Raw genomic sequence first — 19,547 nt, forward strand, 5'->3', positions numbered from 1 at the left:
ACGCACCTAGGGGGGGGGTCAGACATTTGTGACGATGTGTGACGAGGGGGGTGAGAAATGTGACGTCACATAAAAATGCGCAACTTTTAATAAATATAGACAACACGTTCTACTTAATTAAATATACTTTTTAAATAAATGTTTTCTCCTACAACATCAGAGTGCAGCGCCACATTAAATACGCACTACAATGACAATAATCTAAAGCTAGTTGAAGCATGTTTTATTTGGCGGGGGGGCAGAGCTTTGTGACGTCATATTTGAGGGGGGGGGGTCTGACTTTTTGTGACGCCGTGTGACGATGGGGGGGGGGGTCAAAAATCGTCCAAAATCGCGTGACGTCATTTATGGACGGCCCCTCATGGCCGGGAAGCAACCTCATCAGACGCCCGGTGTTGCTGGCTTTGCACGAACCATTGCACCACCACGACCACGGAGAAAATGATTCCCCGGTGGAGGCAACCCCACATCGGTGGGGGCAGATGCTGCCATAAATAACACACAAAACAAGGACAAAGATCCCCCGTACAGCCTTAACAGACTGTTGGGGCAAGTGCTGTTCGCGAGCACGTAGATATTAGACAAAGGCAAAAAGGTACGGACAATCAGCTGCATTAAAGGGCAGGGCAATGGCTGTAGCAATTCCAAGCTGATGAGGATGTAGGTCTCTACTCAAGTTACAGACGGCGCAGACGACATCAACGCTCAACAGCAGAGTAGCCGTGCTGGTTGATCATCGTGAGCTGCACACAGCACGACATTGGCGCTCAACGCTGCCCCCTCGACACGAGCGGACAGGACCACTGCGTGGTGGTGCTGGCACACAGGCTGCTGCTACTAACGCGATGCATGCACACACGAGCACGGACGTGAATTCAATACCCTTTGGCTATCAGCTTACAAGGCGCATGCCAATTAAGGCGCGCCCCGTCAGCCTCGTGTATAATGTTTTCTACGTGACTTTACCGAAAGAACCAAAGAGTAATTCCTGCAGTGACGAAAGCTCCAAATCAAGTTTTAATGGATATACCTTTACGTGTACGTTTGCCAGTGACCAAATTTCGTACCGAAAATATTTCCGACGTGAACTGACCTGAGAAACTAAAGTATGGTTGAGCCCCGAGCGCGAACGTGCTTGGATGGGTGACCATCGTAAACATGCGTTTAGACGAGATTATTTTGCTACTATAAATGTCCAAATGATAAGCCACTTTGCTGTCATTTATGGCCACGGCGCTTTTGAACAATAAGTTAATACTTCGGTGGGCTTTGCCTGGTAGGATGAAGATGGTTGTGTTGTGTTTGGGAGATTTGTTTACCTTTAGTGTACTTTGCACTCCTATCATGTTTTTGTAATGTTTGTTGTTGTAACGTTCTTACCCCCTACCCCTTCTGGACATCTGTGAAAAAAGAGCTTTATAGCTCATCGCATTCCTCCACTATAAATATTCTGATGATAGGCTGCGGGGCCACGTGGTGGTGTAAAAGAGGGCAGTGCATAACAATGCATCGACCAGCGTGGTGAAGCATGGTCAATTACCCTCACGACCTGCACAAGTGTAATGACAGGGTGCCACCTGTCGGCCTGAAGGGGTAATGCGTTATGGGCAAGTTACGTAATAATGTCTCATTATGAGGGGGGCGTGTCTGGGGTAAAGGTGAGAGGCGGAGTCAGTCGGGAACCTGCTCGAAGGTTCTGGAAGGGGGCGTGGCCAGGGGCGTGGCTTGGCTGCGCCAGGGTGTATATAAGAGGGGCCGAACAGCACAGAGGTTCGGTGCTGTTGCGGTCCTGGGTCCTGGCTGCGTCGTTGCTTGCCGTCATCTCTCTTCGTCGTCCGGCCACGTGGCCGATCTTCTGCGAGGCTCTCATCGTCGCCGTCGCTGCACTAGTCACACAGCTGTGTAGTTGGACGCCGACGATGCCGTTGTGCAGAAGGGTCGGCTCTGTGTAGCTACGTAGAACGTCGCATAGATGTATCGCCCAGTTGTTGTGCTTAAAGTGTGATAATAAAAAAGAAGCCTTCTCCACGACGTGTCTTGGAAGTTGATCACTACGCAGGCGCATGGTGATGCCCTCATACAGCCGTGGATTGACAATTAGGCTTTACACGTGCATTTGTACTTTGAAAGAAGTCTACATCGCTGTGCTCAGTAACGCAGTGTGAAGCGTTATACATTAAAACGTTGGATCTCGTGTTCTGTGGCTTCGCTGTGTTGTGCACGGCTGGGTTTTGTTTAGCGTCTTGATATGGATCTGCACTTAGTATATCTAACTTGTCAATCCTACAGCTTTACGCGGTAGGCTGTTTTTAAACCAATGTACCACAAACTGATTTTCAAAACGAAAATAGCATCACAGATTAGTTTTTATTATTACAAAGCGGCAATGAATAGCTTTGAAAATCAGTATGCAGTAAAAGTATTTCAGAATCAAACTCGCCTACTGTTTCAATCAGTTGGGTTGGCAGATACACGACATAAATACGTATTGTAATTCCAAATCTAAATGCAAATTGCATCGCATCGTCCACTTCACCAGAGCCAACATTGGGAAAAAAAGGCAACGCACGTACAATGTAATGCTTCATACAGCAGCAATTCTGCCCACCACATTAGCAACTTGAAATGAAAATAAGTGTACATCTGATAAGTGAAACTTAATTTATTGTAATTATAGTATTAAAAAAGTGTTTGCATCTTATGCAAAATATTATTGAAGTGTTGAGTGTTCATGGGCTCAAGCGCCTTATTCATTAACGTATTGCCAAATATTGGCTGCAACACATTTTGAAAAAAACTACATTTCAGTGAATTTCCCATCACACAGATCACTGGTCTCATTCTAATCCAGTGCTCGTCAAATATGAACACGACCGACATCTCTAGAAGCGTGAAGTAATTAATGCTCGCTTAAAACAGATTATCTCTGGCGCACTTTTCAAGTCACAGACTCAAATGATTAACATTCAGCTAAAGTTATAATGAGGTTCAATCTTATATTTTTTTTCTTTATACGTGACTTTACCGAAAGAACCAAAGAGAGTTATGAGGTTGACAAATAATGGCTTCAGCTTAAACACTGCGCGAAAAAATGTGATAAAAAACTATCAAGAGCAAACAAAAAGTGACCACTTTGTGCTTGTGTACCATTGGCGGTAAAACAATTGAGTTTCACGACTCTTAAGTTGTTACATATTACAGATGCACCTTGCCGACATCAACCATCCTGGCGGCTCACCTGGCATGCAAGTGGCTCATGGTTGGTTAAGTATGGTGCGAAAGAAGTTCAACATGCAATACATACACCAGAAGGTTGCAAGTTCAAATCCTGTTTGGAGGTTGACTCGGCAGCCATTGTCCATCCAGGGTCAATAGAAAGAGTGCCACTATGGGGGGTAGTCAACTTCAAATCTAGAATTAGTCAACATTGATTTTCTTCTATAGACTCGTCCCCGTCATAGCAATGTGGAATTTCCACCATTGGCTCATGGGTTGTAGGCAGGAGATGAGCACTGTCTAAATGCTCAATGAGCATGCAATCACACTTGGACTCGACTTCTACACATATGGATCTTGAGAAATTTCAGGAGCACAGCTGCATCGCAATGGTGCCAAGAGAACGGGCCTAATCAGGACTCGCCCATTGAATGCCGTTCCGAGACAAACGCTTCTGAGATGCATGCAACGGTTCCGATAATTGTAAGGCGATGGGCAATGCAGATAAAAGCTTCAAGTGACATCAGCTGGAGACGAGAGGCACGGCGGCCGTGCGGTTGGCAAGTGCGCCCCGCCTCTTTCGGGGGTGTCAGGTTGAAGTCGTGCTGCCCTTGGTGCTGGGGTCGTAGGGCACGACGTCGCAGACGACGTAACCACGCTGCTGGAAAGCCTTCTTCATCTCCGCCTGCAACGAGGACGATCACAATCATGAGCAATGCCGACTTCCTGGGCGAATCACACAGAACTCTGGTTGTACATGTATATGTGCAAACAGAGTTCTGATTGAAAAAACATTCAGACAAAAGCTCATTGTGAGGTGGCTGGTCTCACGAAGCGGACAAGACATAATATCACAGATGCTAGGAATATCGTAAATGTATCTTGTTTATACTTTTTAAGAAATGTGTTGTAGAGGCGTAAATAAGGGAAAGCAGGTGTTTCAAGCTTCTAAACAATTAGTTATGTAACCACAGTTAGAACACAGGATTAAATCATTTAAAATGTATCCTGCCATCACACTTTCTAAGCATGTTACATTATGAGCCTGGAAACCTCAGTTCAATTCGTGGTCTCAGATGACATCAGTAACGAATTATATCTGTACCAGGCCCCACACCCCCACCAATTCCACTTCACCATCAAGCACCGCTCTGCATGGTGAAGTATGGCAAAAACACCCTCACATGACCGACATGGCATGTAGAGTCCTTCATTTAGCAGTACAGTAACAAAAGGACTGTCAATTATACTAGGAGTGGATTAACAAGGGAAATTGCAGTGTCAAATTCCAACCTGTATGCCAATTTAGCAAAAGATGTGTTGTTGCATTTGCAGCCACAAGGTGGACAACTCTACAACACACAAGGACACGGATATTTAAACTCACAGAATTGTTTTTCTGCGGAAACATGTAAAAAAAGTTTGGGGTGAGCAGAAAGGGAAAAATTTGAGTAAAATGCCATAGGTCACTTTTGAAACAACACAGGTGTGCATACCAAGACGAAGATCCCCCATATATCCTTCACAGATATTTGGGGCAAGTGCTGTTAGTGAGCACATATGAAGGTACACACAGCACATAAGGGGGTGGGTGGCCAGCACCACGACCAACTGCCTTTGTCTCCCCAGTGGTGATGTTTACACATCACACCAGGTACTCATTTGAGGCTGAGTCAACCTAGGGGAGGCCCAGGAGCAGCTCAGATAATCGTCACTGATGTTGTCCGTGAGCGGGAATCGAACTCGGGTTGCCGGGTTCGTAGTGCAGCGCGCTAACCGCTACACTACCGCTCCCCACACACAAACAAATTCATTCGCGCCACGACAGTGTTCTCCTTTAAAAAGCATGAAAGACGGAAAGGAAACAGATGGCCAAAACGCAGCCACAGTTTCGGCCAGGAGACCCATCGGGACACGCGTCAGCAATGCGGGCCCCGCGATGGCAGGTGCGGACGAGTGGAGGGATGAAAACATGGGGCACTCGCCAGCCTCAGTGGGTCAGCGCTCACTCCCACGACGGCCCCACCGCTTCCTGGAAACTTCACCGCTGCGCCAAACTGCAACACAATGGAGGCACTCGTCGACATGCACAACAACAGCAGCAGCACGGATCGTGAAAGTTCATAAACACTGCAATGAATGAAATATCTAGTCCATGATGGGAAAATCCCACCGAGAAATGAAGCGACAAGGCTCACAATTAGAAAGTCGGGAAATTAATCATTCCTTGTTAGGGGTCGATTCAGCTGTCGTTGATAAAATGAAAACTATTTTGTTGGAAGTCACGAGCAGTTGTGCAAATCCATCGTTGTGGTGGATTTTCAGCAATAACATGGTCAACAAAAAATTAATGTTATTTTCTAAAAGTAAATGATAATTCATTAAAAATTAAAGCTTTAAATACGTTATGTATATCATGTGAAATTTATTCTTCATGTCGTTTATTGTAGTTATGAAAAACATGGATTTTTTTATAATATAAGCATGCGTGTTAGGACTTACCTGTCTGGCGAGCTCGACCATGTTTAAATTAGCAGAACCCAGGCAGGCATCGGTGTAGAGTGACCTGGAACACGCAAAATGAAATGTCTGTTTACATTAAGAACCAAAAGTAAACACAGATGCAGGTGCAACAGCCTTGCGTGTTTATACAAATCCGTGCTTTAAACCATTGAACCTTACCTTCTCAGGTCAAAATTCTGATTCATCAGTTCAGCAAGCAGAGTCCAGTTGCTCGTCTCCAATGCCATTCTGCATGAGAATCACAATAAACATCGACGCAGTTGTTATAGCAACATATAATCATATATAAGTAACTCATAGCCCTTTTGTCAATGCATGCATTATTTTTGTTATACAGAAAGTAATTAAATAACACGCAAACAGTCGATAGTCTTTGGTATAAACCAATCACTATATTAACATAATAATGTTTATTCCTTTGTCAACACACTAATAGACAAAGCCTGCACCCCCCCCCCCCGACTCCCGTATCAGTCATGGGGATTGTCTGACCATATTTCACCATCCTGGTCAGTGCGGGTGAGTGAAGGGGGCACCAAGAACTGGTTAAATTACTCATTCACCACTAATATAAGCTGCGGGCAGGAGTAGAACTCGAGTGACAGAGCTTCCAGTGCAAGTGTGCTCGCCACTATGCCACCGCTCCACCCATGCAACACGTGAGTAAACGTAGCAATGTGGTCTTTCGCATCCTTTGCCAACGTCTATTCAGCTTGAAATTGCCTTGAGAAGGCCTTGTGAAACAGTGCAGTTGCCTACAGTCCAGAATAACGCAGCTGTTAAGAGGGGCAAGATTCACTGCCAGCTTCTGGGCAATGACAGGGCTGGAAGAGCCGTGCCACATTCCGCAAGCATTAACCTCGCATTGCATACCACAACCGTAACATCGATGCCATACTTTGCCTGATCCGTTAGTTCTGCAAACGTCTTCATGGCTTCCACCACGTCCTGATCACCTGTTGAGCAAATGTCAGCGAATAAGAAGACAATCTTACTTCGAAGACCGACATTCTTCAAGGATATAAATATGTCTGGTATAGAAAGCAATAATTCAATTATTACATGAATCCAGTTTATATTACTGAAGAATTATTATCTTAATCAAACACAAAGTATTGTTCTGAGATAAAAGATGCAATATATAAACGTTTGGCCACTTGCCGTTGAGCCACCGTTGTCTCACGTCGCTGTGGATCTTTCCGGAATCGCTGGGGTCTCCCAGGTAAGCCAGCCAGAACTCGGGCAAGCAGTCCATCGGCATGCTCACGTAGTTTCCTGTATGGGGCAGAATGAGACAATTGACAAGTCGTCGAGGCTTACCTTGAAGAAAAGGAGGCCAAATAACAAACTACAGTTTGTCAATTAATAATTGAGGTCTCAATATGAGAATAAGTTACTTACTGTAATGGTATGTAAGTGTGTGATGAGTGTTATTAAAAGTTTATCATTCTATGCAAAAGTTCAACTATGAAGTAATAACAGAAGACAACTGGGGTTTGTCTACCCATTCATAATACTTGCCGAAGCCTTGTTCTTCCATTAGTTCTTTACTGAAATCCATGTAGACAAGACCTTCGTAAACCTACACCACAAGTGAATCAACAATATGGGTTAGAGTAAGACAACCATTGTTGAGCTCACACCAAATGTTATTATAGTTTAATGTCCCTCGGTGGAGTGACAGTGAGATGTCCCTTAACCAAATCTTTATACAGCACTATTTAGTGGGAGGTGACTGGAGAAAACTGGTCCCAACAACGGGGAATTTCCAGAGGTAGTTGGGTGGACGAGGCTCAGGAGCTCTGAGCTGGCACCACCAAGATCCTGGGTTCGAATCACAGCAGCCGCATGTGATTAAACTGGGCTCTCAAAAACAGCAAGATGATGGTGTCAGCCCTGTCGCCAGTCGACCGCACAAAATCCTTCGTTAAATAAATGTTGTATTTATGTTGGGTTTCTTTAACACAGTACGTAAAAAACTGTGCTAATCAGAGGTGCGGGGAAAGAACAACAAACTAAACAGAAAACAACAGTTCTTAAGAAATTCGTTTTCAATCTAGACTTAAAAGTGCATCGTTCCAGTGGCATCTTAATGTCGGAAAGAAGAGCGTTCCAGACGGCCCCAGGACCGCCCATCCAGACGTTGCTCACACCTGCACCACGCGGTCCTGCAGGCCGGCGTTGATGAACAGCTCGTCCATTTCCACCCCCAGGATGAAGTTTGCACGTGCCGCTTTGGGAAGGTCCTGGCACAGTCGAGAGCAGATTCAGAATATTTATTTACGCTGGCAGGAAATGCAATGAGCTACAAAACTAATTTTCACAGATGTCTAGTGAGGGCAGGTCAGAACGTTACAACAGCAATACAAAAACACAATAGGAGTGAAAAGTAGAGGAAAGGTAAACAAATAACTAAAACATATATATGTGAATAAAACTAAACAATATTTTTATCTTAACACGTAAAGCACACTGAGCTATGAGCTTATTTCTCAAAAGCGACCTGGTTACAAATGATAGCTCAACTAAGTAGCTTATCACGTGAAATTTATTGCAGCAAAGGTGAACAGCATTACTTGTTTTAAAATGCCCTGATGTGCGTTTCGGGTTGTACCACGTATGGTTCGGAAAAATGTGCCACGTTTCGCTCTACGTCGTTTGGAACTTTCTTCAGGCCCCACGAGCAAAATGTCGGACGTCACGCTGAGCAAAACATGCGGTACAACCCAAACACACATCGGAGAACTACACAGCACAACCACGAAGACCTACGCAGTGCTAATACTTCATCTAAAATGTTGACCTGCTGACTCTACTGGGTCAAGTGCTATGCAAATAAGGAACTTCATCAAATGTTCAGTGTTGATTAAATGTACTGATAGGACTCCTTAGCAGAAAACGACTTCACTTTTCCATGACAACTTTTAAAATCAATTGATAACACATATAGGGGAGCGAATTACATCATATAAAGCATATACAATGAACACTGAATAAAATATGGGCAGTGAGGTGGCGCAGTAGTATAACATCTTGTGCCTCAGCAAGAAGGTCCTGGGTTCACATCCTGACTCGGGTGCCTTGTTGTGTGGTGTTTGAATGTTCTCCCCCTGTTCTGCACGGGTTTCCTCGAAGGTTCCCTGGATTCTTCCCATAGCTAAAAACCATACAATGCACCTGGTATTGGCCACATATTTCAATGCTGAAAATTACCTGCAAATTACTCAATTGGGATTACAAATAGCAACATGATCCCCGACTGAAATTTTTTGGCAGGAACCCTCCTGAAAAGGACCATTGGGATTCAGTGAGGCTTTCCTGGGTAAACAAGCATAATACAATAAGTGCAGATTGTATAAACGTGTTCTTCTTTGACATAAAGCAATTGAAATAATGGCATCAGAGCACCATGTTTTAATAAGAGGTCACCCACCACAAGTCAAGGCAAGTTCAAGATCAGGGATGAGGAACCTACAGCCCACGGGCCACATACAGGAATGCAATTTAATTTCATACAGCCCCTGATGAGGCAGATCACTCCTAAACGGCCCGCACACAATAGCCGTCCATCACCGCAAGCATCTTAGCTGCACTAATCTTAGCCGCGATACATTCCACTGCTCCTGATGCGGTTGTCTGGCTTGGCCACTTGCATGTGTACCTGTTGCTCTGCATCTGCATCAGCCATACGAAAGAAGATCGGGTCCCGGCAACACTTTATACTTTTTGTATGCTTGGTCACTTCTGTGACGGCAAGTGGTCCTTGCAGTAATGGCAGTGACTGAAGTGCGTGTTAATGTGTGGCCAGCCAGAAGTATTTGAAAGTTCTATTCAGCCACTCCAGACAAAGGCGCCTGAGTTGGGAATAGAACGCCTGTCGTAGATAATGAATGCATTCATTCAATAAATATTTATGCAGCCCTTGTGCAAAGTACTTGGTGCATCGATATGTTGGGGGAAGCACTGCTTTGACTTTTGGATGTATTTCATTAGTCTAAATGGAGCACATTGCAGATGGTGATGTTACATGGGAAGTGGTACAGCACTTACATCATCCGTCAAGCTGTAGAATCTCATCAAACACTTCACCGTTGCAGTAACAATCGCGCTGCACACAAATAAACAAACAAAAATTAATGTTCCCGAAGTAGTTCAAAGAAACGTGGAATTAAACGTCGGACATTGCGCCAAACACACGGCACAACCCGTGAACGCATTGCAGACTTATTGGTTTAAAATTACCTTCAATAAATTATGTCTAAAAATATTTCATGCAAATGTATATTGACGATTCAATATTGTGAGTAGCTATTTGCTTCATGAATGTAGTTGTTAAATTAAATCATTTACCTGCTGCCAGCAAGGCCCTGCAGGAACAAATAATAATTGGATGGGATGTGTGTGTTTACATGCTTTCCATTAGTTTATCTTGTGCACAATGTAAATTCAATCAACTGCAGCCAAAACTAATAAGTGTATTAATGCAATGCAAAATCAGAGAAAAGCTAGTGAACCTCATCATGCACTCACCACTTGTCGTGGAATGTTGGTGTCATACTTCAGTGTGAAGTTCCGCTTTGCCAATGCAATTCTATGAAATAAATGTAATTATAAACACACACACACATGTGCCGTCATGCAGGTACAAAATCACATGCAATACAATTTGATTCCTGCAACGTAAGCAACCAGAAATTGTCCAATCAACTTGTCTACAGAATGACATCTTGGAGGACAGCAATTGAGACGGCCTTTATGGTAGCAACAACAAAACATGTATTTGATTTTCCAAAGACAGGCTTAGTATCAATACTCTTAATCACAAAGGTCTTGTATTGGTCAAATCCATATTCAAGTGTTTTTTTTTGTGTGTGCGAGGAAATTTAAGCACCTGGAGAAAATACATATGAGTGGATAACACTCATCATTTTTGCTGTCTTTTCTTGGATTTTCTGTTTTCACATAGTCACTTTAAGATGTTTTCTTGTTCATGTTTTTGTTTTTTGTTTGTTGCGGTTGCACCCGATTCAAGAGCCGAATGGCTCACAGGGCTATACCTAATAAATGAAATGAACTGAACTCAGAGGTTCACAAAGCCACTGCCATCTCCTGACCAATTCACATCGCATGTGAGTAGTTCATCAAATGACTTAATTTAAATGGTCAAAAAAATAGGCAGCACTGAATAGTTTCCATCTGAGAGCCACCTAAATTCTCCAGAGAGACGTTCTCTGGACAAGGTCTTTCTCCGTGGTAGCTGCCCCCACCTAACAGTGGCTTCACACCTAAGTGCTTGGTTCACAGTCAAACCTTGCCTCACGTGAAAACATGGATGAGACATATGCGTATAGCAAAGGTTGACATCATACCCATGCTCGGCGCAGTAGTGGTAAAACCTCTTGCAAGTGGCCTGGAGCAACCTCAAGCCGCCCAGGTATCTATCATCACAAACAGCAACATTACATACAACCCAATAAGTTAAACGTTAACTTATGCAGGTATTTATTTGCATTTCTGAGTGTACCAGACTAGCACTTCCTAAATGCTAGCTCAACTAAATTCCCATATGCAAAGGTGCAGGGAAATGTTGACCACCTTTTGGAATATTACAGCTTAAGTAGGCAATTTTAAAAACGATTTCCTATCCTTGGTATAATGGTCATAGATGTGTACTGCTACCCAATGTATGCTCATGCCTACATGCACAGCAACAGTTTTCATAAGCAACCCAGGAATTATTGGGTAGTGGCAGGGTTATGCACTTATAGTAATCTTCGATTGGAACACTCTCATCTTGGAGTGAAGACAAACACTGACCCCTCCTTCCTGCTGATGCCATGGAGGTCGTGCAGACTTCCAAACTCCGTCGGGTCGTTCAAGGGGTGCGGAACCAGAACCTACGGTACATGAGAGAGGAAAAGGGGGGTGGGGGGCATTAAATATGCAACTTCTTTTGCACCGTACGTAGCCAACCGTGCTAATCGGAAGTGCGGGACATTTAACAGCTGTTATCCTGTAGCTACATCACTGGAACGTGTGTCTGAGGCTGACTACCTTAGACTTGAAGCTTCGTGGAGGGAAACAAATTGAGTGTAAACTCAGGTCCTTCATCATGCTCTGGTGACATTACTGTACTGATGCTTTATTAATCCACACAGGAGGAATGCCACAAGGGGATGTCACATGCCTCTGGAGAGCCACAGAGTCACGCACAAATGCAACTTCAAAATCTCTTTATCGTTATTGTGGGTTGTGGCTTTTTTTATGGCACTGCATCAAACTCAGCATTTTATGCATAATTAATGTTGTTAGCAATTTGCCCATAATTTGCCAAACAAGCATTTTTGCTATTGTGCAATGTAACAGAAACGCGAGCAGTTAAACGCTTCTCGAATTTGAGTGTTTACGGAGTCATTACTTTTCAAGGACAATTCAAGAACAATGCATTCTGACCACAAGCATTGTGGTTAATGCAGACATGATTCCTTGTAAAGTTGTTTTAGTTTGGTGTTTTAACATCTTAACACCTGTTTTGTTGCCAGAAAAAAGGGGAAAAACCTATTATTAGTAATTACTGTGTTTGATTTAATAAGACTATATAAATCATCACGATGGCATAGAGCAAGTAAAGCAATCACATGGCTGTAGGTGTGACGATTCACAGATTACAAAGATTTCCCTCAACATCTGCCTAACTCTCCCCTACAATATCCTTATACTCCCCTCCACGCACACTCTCTGCTCCAGCAATCAAGACTATCTATGAACAAAGCTCCCAGTCAAACTTCACTCGGTGGGAGGTCACTCTTTCTCCTCTTTTGCCCCCATAGTCTGTAACTCACATCCATCTGTGGTCTCTGCCTCTGTACAGTTTTACGCTCCAAAATGTCATATTTTCCTCTGGTTATGACCATCTCTCCTTTTCGCAGGATACCAGTACAGCATCTTGAGATTTAGAAGTAAAATAAATAAAAGTTGCATTGTATTTTTATTGTATCATACATGTATACAAGACATACTTTTTTGATTGAATAGCACAAGCTTGGTACATTCTTTATCACTATTAATACAAAATTTCCATGTCTGCAAATCCCATGGACACACGTGCGCACGCACATACGAGCTTGAATTGCAAATAAACGTACCAAAGTTTTGCTTTCCGTGATGGTGGCATCTGCCCAGAAATTGGCGATCGTCATCGCGATGGTTTTACCGTGAAACCCGTCTGAAGGGTTTCCCATAAGTCCTACTCTGTACATAAAACACAGACACGCGGATGCAAACACAATTAAATGTCACAACTAAATAAAAAAATGGTCGAAAAACACGCAAATTAAATTACATAACGGAAACTGTTGGGTCACCTGGCGTATGCGCGGCACGTTATGGGGCGATGCTTCACGTCACAGTGTCTCTCCGAGTAGTAGCTGAGCCACTTCTGGTAGTCAGACAGGCCCTGTGCGGTATGGATGCAGACCTCTTTTTAGGTTGACCAAATGGAAGTGCCTCCAACGACAGTCACATCGGCTATGTACACTGCAACAATTAATTCTGCTTAAGTAGTTTAAATAAATTCACTCCACTTACCGGGGGTCACACATGTAAATCTACGGCCCTTTGTAAACGTAAGTAGGCCTGCCACCACAATGTGGGTGGTGAGGGCTACTTGATGATACCGGACAATGCTAGTCGGGTGAGGTTTGGTAAAAGCAGGGAACATGCGGGCACATATAAGTACAGCACAACTGTTGATATTTCTGCACTGCCCTCTGTTGCCCACCATGTAGTGTGTAGCAGCCTATAATAACTGTTATGGATGGTGGTCATCTATCTAAGCACTATCCAACCTCAAGCCTGCTTAGTTTCCAAGATCTGCAGAGGTCGAGTGCATCCTAGGTGACTTGGTCATAGGCATTAACAAAACCCTGAATAACCCTGAACAGCAGGAGAGGACCAGTCTTCTATGTGTACAAAAAACTACATTAAGCATATGCTAATACATGCATTTATTCACAAATTGATTAGCACAAAATGTTTAATATCTACATTATTTCCATGGTTGTAAGATTGGTTTTAAGGACACTTATTTGCATTTATAAATTGCTGAAATGCAACATCGTCTCTAAAAAGCGACTTGCAAATACACACGTAAAATACAAAACCTATCAGAGTGAAGAGACAGACGGGAAGAAGTGAAAAGGCACAAAAGATCATACGGAGTCAACAAACATAGAGAAAATACAGCGATCCATGCACATGCAGTGTCTTCATAAATATTCATTAAATTCTAGAAAATTATATTATGTGAGTTGTTACAACATTACTGCACCAGCAAGTGCAGTGCAATAAGAACATCCAATGCTTACCACTTGTCCAATTAGGTGGAATCCTCCAGGCAGTTTCATGCCATACACAGGAATATCTGATTCATTAACCAGCCATTCCTAGCAAAGGTAAGATAGCATTTCAAGACAATCAGGCTATGAACGATTACTTTGCTTTGTGCACACTATTGGTGTCAATTACCACACATAAATCATTATTTGAAGTAAACAAATGTATATTCTAACATCATTACCAATTTGTAAAATTCTTATTTAAAATGCTCCCGCACCTCCGATTAGCTAAGTTGTCTACGTACGGTGTGAAAGAAGTTCCACACACATGCATATATTTACATAACATTACAGTGTTTAAAAGTCAGTAATTAAAATAGTAATTTAGAACCATTTGTCATTTCGAAGTTGGATGAAGAATTCCCCAAGCTTTGTCGGTCATGAGTTTTGTTAAACTATACTTCACCAATCTGGTCAGTGCAGGTTGATGAAGGTGAAGTGGGAGAGTGGGACCATCATATATTACTCTCCCCTAATATTAGCCACAGCCAGGAATTGAATTCTGGCCGCTGGGTTGATGGCGCAGTGAATTAACCACTGTGTCACCGCACCACATCAAAGTATTCTGCTTTTTTTCCCCGAAGAAGGCGAGTGATACCATCTGCTCACCATGTACTTTCCAAAGCCACACTCAGAAGGGTGTGGCTGCTGGGAAAGGAACTCCGGGAAGGTGGTGAGCGTCGTCTTGCGAAAGCAGTAGAACACCACGCTCGCCAGACGCGATCCAGTCACCCCGGGATTGGGCTTCTCAAAAAAACGTTGGATTCTGCAAAACCATTCCCGTAGAGCAAATTATAAAACAGGAGTCACCAACTTGTCCATCAAACTGCTCTGTTATATATTTTAAAAAAAATTGCACCTGATTGAGTGGCACTGGTGGAATCGTAATATGACTTGTATTTGCAATTAAACAAATGACTTGGTGATACTGTTTTGGCAGTGCAGCACAAACACAAATTACTAAAATCTCAACACGTTCTTCAAAGCTATGAAGAATGGCCACTGTTAGAAATTCCGCTTGTTATTATATTTTCATTTATTGCGGTGTTATTGAGGAATGTGTTGAGTTATTTTGGTATGGTTAGGTCTGATAAAGTTATAAGCACACTATAATAATTTCAATTCATAAAGCGCCCTTAAACAATCATTCTCAGGGTTCTAGTTGGCTCAGGGATCAGACAAATAAGCTGGAACCACGGAGTGCCAGGATATAATAATAAAATTACGTTTTACATTTTTTTCAAAGAAATACAACATTAAAATAAATAATATATTTTAATTAATCTATTTTAATTACTTTTGAGTTTTAACTGACATATTAGTGGAAAATTTGATCTCATTTGAAATTTTAATGTCATTAAGATAGAAACATTATGAGGAAACGTCGATGTGAGATTAGTACCTGTGTGTCATGGGGCAAACCTCTAAAATTCCTCGGGAAGAGGTGATTTCACTTTCTTCCATTTCGTAGTAAATAGCCAGCTCTCCATCCTGAACAGCACAATTCACACAATCCTGTGTAGAGCACTACTTTCTGTATGTTCCTGCAGAGTTCACTACGTGTGTGTGCTTATAATCTGCACAATCATTATCCAGAGCTCACCTTCAGCCGGAAAAATTTGAGGACCTGGATGATGTCAAAGTTTTGGTCACCGCACAGCATGTCTCCTGCCACCTGTTGGTCAGAAGTAAAAAGAAAGCATTAACTCTTCTACAAACTACTACACTGGCCTATAACCAAATCACCTTGAATGCAGCTGATCTTTTTAGATCTAGAAAGCTAAGCTAGTTTCAGCCTGGATAGCACTTATTTGGATGAGTGACCATCATATATGACAGTTGTTATAGACTACAGACTGCAAGGCTGTTTGGGGGGCAGTAGAGGAAAGTGTAGCAAAATCCATTGTTGTAGTGGACTTCTGTGTTCCCACGTCCGTTCTCCCCACCTTCACCGATCTGCAGTGACCAGCGTTTGGGAAATAGTGACGATGGTAAATGAAGATGTGTCCCCACCATCTCACCACCAAGACATGGTCGTCGATGGCCTTGGTGCGCACGGCCAAGTGGAAGTCTGCCACGGCCCCGAGCCGCGTGCCCTCTGTGCTGCTCCCATCATTCACAATGTTCTTAACAGGAAACTCATTGGCTGTTGCCCAGCGCTCAAAATGTTTAAATCTGGAAGGCAGTGGGTGTGTGAGTAAGTGGGTGGCAAGTGCATTTTGCGACGCTTTTTTACACGTAATTTGTTGATTGTTATTGAAGATACAGAAGAACAATCTCCCATATGTGTTTCTGGTGAGAAAAATAAATGGAACTGAACAGAGATAATAAATTACAGGCCAAAGTTTCTGAAAATGATGAATGAAAGTAAATTTTACGTCACCTACTTGTCAGCATTTGTCACCATGTACACCTCACTGAACAGCTGCCTCCTAAAAAGTGAGTTTCACAATAATGGTTAGAGAACACCAATGTAATAATATAATAATTCCAACTTGCATCACGCAAAGTATTGATTGACTCATTCTTGAAGAGAGAGAATGACTCAGAAGCACGAGGAATTACAGACAAGCAAGAAGGCAGGGGTTATCAACCAATTAATGAGTGTTTATATGTGGGAGGAAACTGAAGCACCTGAAGAAAACCCACACATGCGAGGGGTAAATCACTTATAGCCCATACAGATGGGACAGGTCGAGTTCACCTTTGTGCTGTACCGCTTTCTCCTGGCCAAGCCAGGGTATAGCACCTCAACACCCACGGGAAGGGAGTTCACAAAATTTGTGCAATCCGCCAACCCTCGACTCCAGTGTTGGATTAGAGGCATGCGCCGCCACCACCGCTGGAGTGATGGTGGTGCATGCCAAACATTACACCAACATGTAATGATAACACAGCACACATGCCCCATCAATTCCCACTGTTATCGGAAATTGTTCAACTCCAACATTTCAAATTTGTGATATTTCAAGGAATGGAAACTCACTGGCCAATGCCCAGCACACAAAATGTTTAAATCTGGAAGGCAGTGGGCTTTGGTGTTGAGTGGGTGGTAAGTGCATTTTGAGGTGCTTTTTAGGAGGATGTTAGGAATATAATGTAAAACAGAAGTAATTGTAAGTCCGAAATATAAGTGGCAAGAAAGTGTTGTACATGTACACTGGAGGTTGTGATGGATGGGACACATGTGCAGGATGGAGGTGCGCAGGTTACAGAGACAGGCATTGGAGTGGCAACCACCACTGGTCGGTGACCTCGAGGAAGACTGAAAACCAGATGGTGGGATATTGTAAGACTATGGAAGTGTTGACTTTGTAAAATCTACGGCATCTAACAGAAGGAAAAAAGGGTACATGGCAGCTACGACATTGGCCACAACAACATATTGACCTCAATTATGGAAAAAAAATCCACAAACACTGCAGATGGAAGGCTAACAGTGGGTGTCAAAATAGGATACACCACTGCCAATAGGAAGAAAACAGGTGGAAAAGCGGGGACATGTGAGTTTACATAATTGCCACATGCATCCAAATGTATTTCTATAAATATCAGAGAGGAAGATGCCTCTATGGCATGCAATTCTGGATGAGAAAACATCATTGTTCTAGTATAGGTCGCCTGTTCCACATGATCTATAGAGCAGCGACTTGATTGAATGGGCGGACGAACAGATGTCAGCAACTTACGTGCGTAGTGCTTCCCACCAGAAGTCCAGTATTTTCTTTCCGCCCACACCAGGCAAGAGGGCTTTTGGCACCCCTTCCAAGTGGGCAAAAAGCCCACTCGTGTCTCTCTGCAGACGTAACACAGCCAGGACATATGAGTGATTACAGGATGTTAGTCACAATCAAGCAGTGCTGCAGGTTTTTAATGGTTATGCAAATAAAAAAACCCCACAACATCTGTATATAGCATTGCTTTAGAGAATAACAAATATATAGCAGGCTGATGTTTTTGGAAACGGCCCTTCTTCAGAGCAGAGTGGGCAGAGAGATTGACTCACGTTATACGTGATTTAGATTGTAGTGTACTGAAAACACTTGGAATTAAGAAAGCTGATATATAAACAGTTGTGAATTGGTATATGAACAATTTATATAAATTTACATGAATTCACATTACATCAGAATTGTATTATGGGGTTTAAAGACGTAAACTTATCCGATTTTTGGCTGTTAAGAGTTCGGTTTTGATTTAGACTTGGGGAAATTAGACACGGTGAGGTCACAGGTGACTGAGTAATGGTGACGAAAGACTTAAGGTCACTAATTATATACAATGCAGCTTTTATCGTTGAGTAAACTTGATAAAGTCACAAAATGACTGGGAGGTGGAGGGCAAAGCCTAACATTCAGGTTGTGCCTTTAAATATTGTAATATCGGTTATTAAATAAAGATGACCCCACATTCGTACAACAGGATGTCACACTTTCCTTTGAGATTGCCCTGACAGGGTGGACGACAAAGCCCCCTTAAACCACAAACACTCATAGCCGTTCGGGCAGGGGCATAGGGAGTTTCTCGTGCTCCCTGATATTTATTTACAAGTCGGTCAGTGCAATTAATCAACGCAATTCGCGCAATACCTTAATTTCATTTTCCAACAGCGTGCCGTGTCCTGCTACCAAAATAACACAGATCATGGTTCTCGGTCTCCCCCCCCCCACCTCCCGCCTCCCCGTGCCGGGGGAGAGCGACCCTCGCCGGCGGGGAATTCAGGAAAATCCGTGGCTCCGCTTTCGGGCCTAAAGAACGGATAACAACAAAGATACGATAACAAGAATAATTTATTGTAATTATATATCCAGGAGAGGCTCGCCGAGTCTCAAGACCTTTTTAAAGAGGATTTTGCATCGGAAATCTTTGGCATTTGTGTTTCCGTTGTGGTTTAAGTGTGCGACAAAACGAACGTGTCCACGTACACTGCCGCATTCAAGTAAAAGATAAAGCGAGGAAAGCTAATCCATTGCACGTTCATCAATGTTTACGTAGATTGAACTGGTTTACTCAAACTATAATCACTGAATATACTGCACTACCAATGCATTATTACTATATCAGATACTGTACACGTTTTTTGCAACTTATCTGCAACGCTCATAAAATCGCTTACGGCAGAACGATTGAACTCTATTAAACTTATCGTTGAAGATTTAAAGTCTGAATAAAAGGCACGTTCAGCTACTTTATACAGCTACTTTATACGGCGCTTACGACGTCAAGTTGGCGACGCTGATTGCCACGCAGATGCTGAAGTTCAAACGACTGTACAGGGCGGTCCAGATGTCTTGTGACCCCCCCCCCCCCCCCCAGTTAACTCTCTAAAACTTATTTTTTTATTTAAAGCTTTCGTGACTGCAGTGATTCATATTCTTGGTTCTTTCGGTAAAGTCACGTAGAAGGGAAAGA

The 19,547-nt window shown here is 43.0% G+C and overlaps 1 protein-coding gene across 4 annotated transcripts; it reads right to left on the reverse strand.

The window, feature by feature from the left end:
* Positions 1-2,338: 2,338 nt before the first annotated feature.
* On the reverse strand, positions 2,339-19,422 carry LOC133342416 (uncharacterized). 4 transcript variants are annotated; one of them, XM_061551584.1, is made up of 24 exons: positions 19,252-19,370; positions 18,725-18,883; positions 17,825-17,931; positions 16,523-16,567; positions 16,157-16,310; positions 15,739-15,810; positions 15,538-15,626; positions 14,745-14,901; positions 14,106-14,183; positions 13,104-13,195; positions 12,885-12,990; positions 11,557-11,636; positions 11,109-11,177; positions 10,270-10,330; positions 10,090-10,106; positions 9,790-9,847; positions 7,893-7,985; positions 7,261-7,321; positions 6,901-7,014; positions 6,638-6,695; positions 5,899-5,967; positions 5,719-5,782; positions 5,202-5,273; positions 2,339-3,901 (listed from the first exon to the last, which is right to left on the reverse strand). In XM_061551584.1, the coding sequence occupies exons 2-24, from the start codon at positions 18,779-18,781 to the stop codon at positions 3,806-3,808; spliced, it is 1,869 nt and encodes a 622-aa protein (XP_061407568.1). In that variant the 5' UTR covers positions 18,782-18,883; positions 19,252-19,370; the 3' UTR covers positions 2,339-3,805. The 4 variants fall into 4 exon arrangements, with proteins under 4 accessions (XP_061407568.1, XP_061407566.1, XP_061407567.1 ...); XM_061551582.1 differs by lacking the exon at positions 19,252-19,370 and adding an exon at positions 19,061-19,228; XM_061551583.1 differs by having other exon boundaries at positions 2,340-3,901; positions 19,353-19,422.
* Positions 19,423-19,547: the final 125 nt, after the last annotated feature.

Source organism: Lethenteron reissneri, chromosome 14, assembly GCF_015708825.2.
Source record: "Lethenteron reissneri isolate LAM-NWPU_2019-01 chromosome 14, ASM1570882v1, whole genome shotgun sequence".
In the NCBI taxonomy this organism is placed as follows: Eukaryota; Metazoa; Chordata; class Hyperoartia; order Petromyzontiformes; family Petromyzontidae; genus Lethenteron; species Lethenteron reissneri.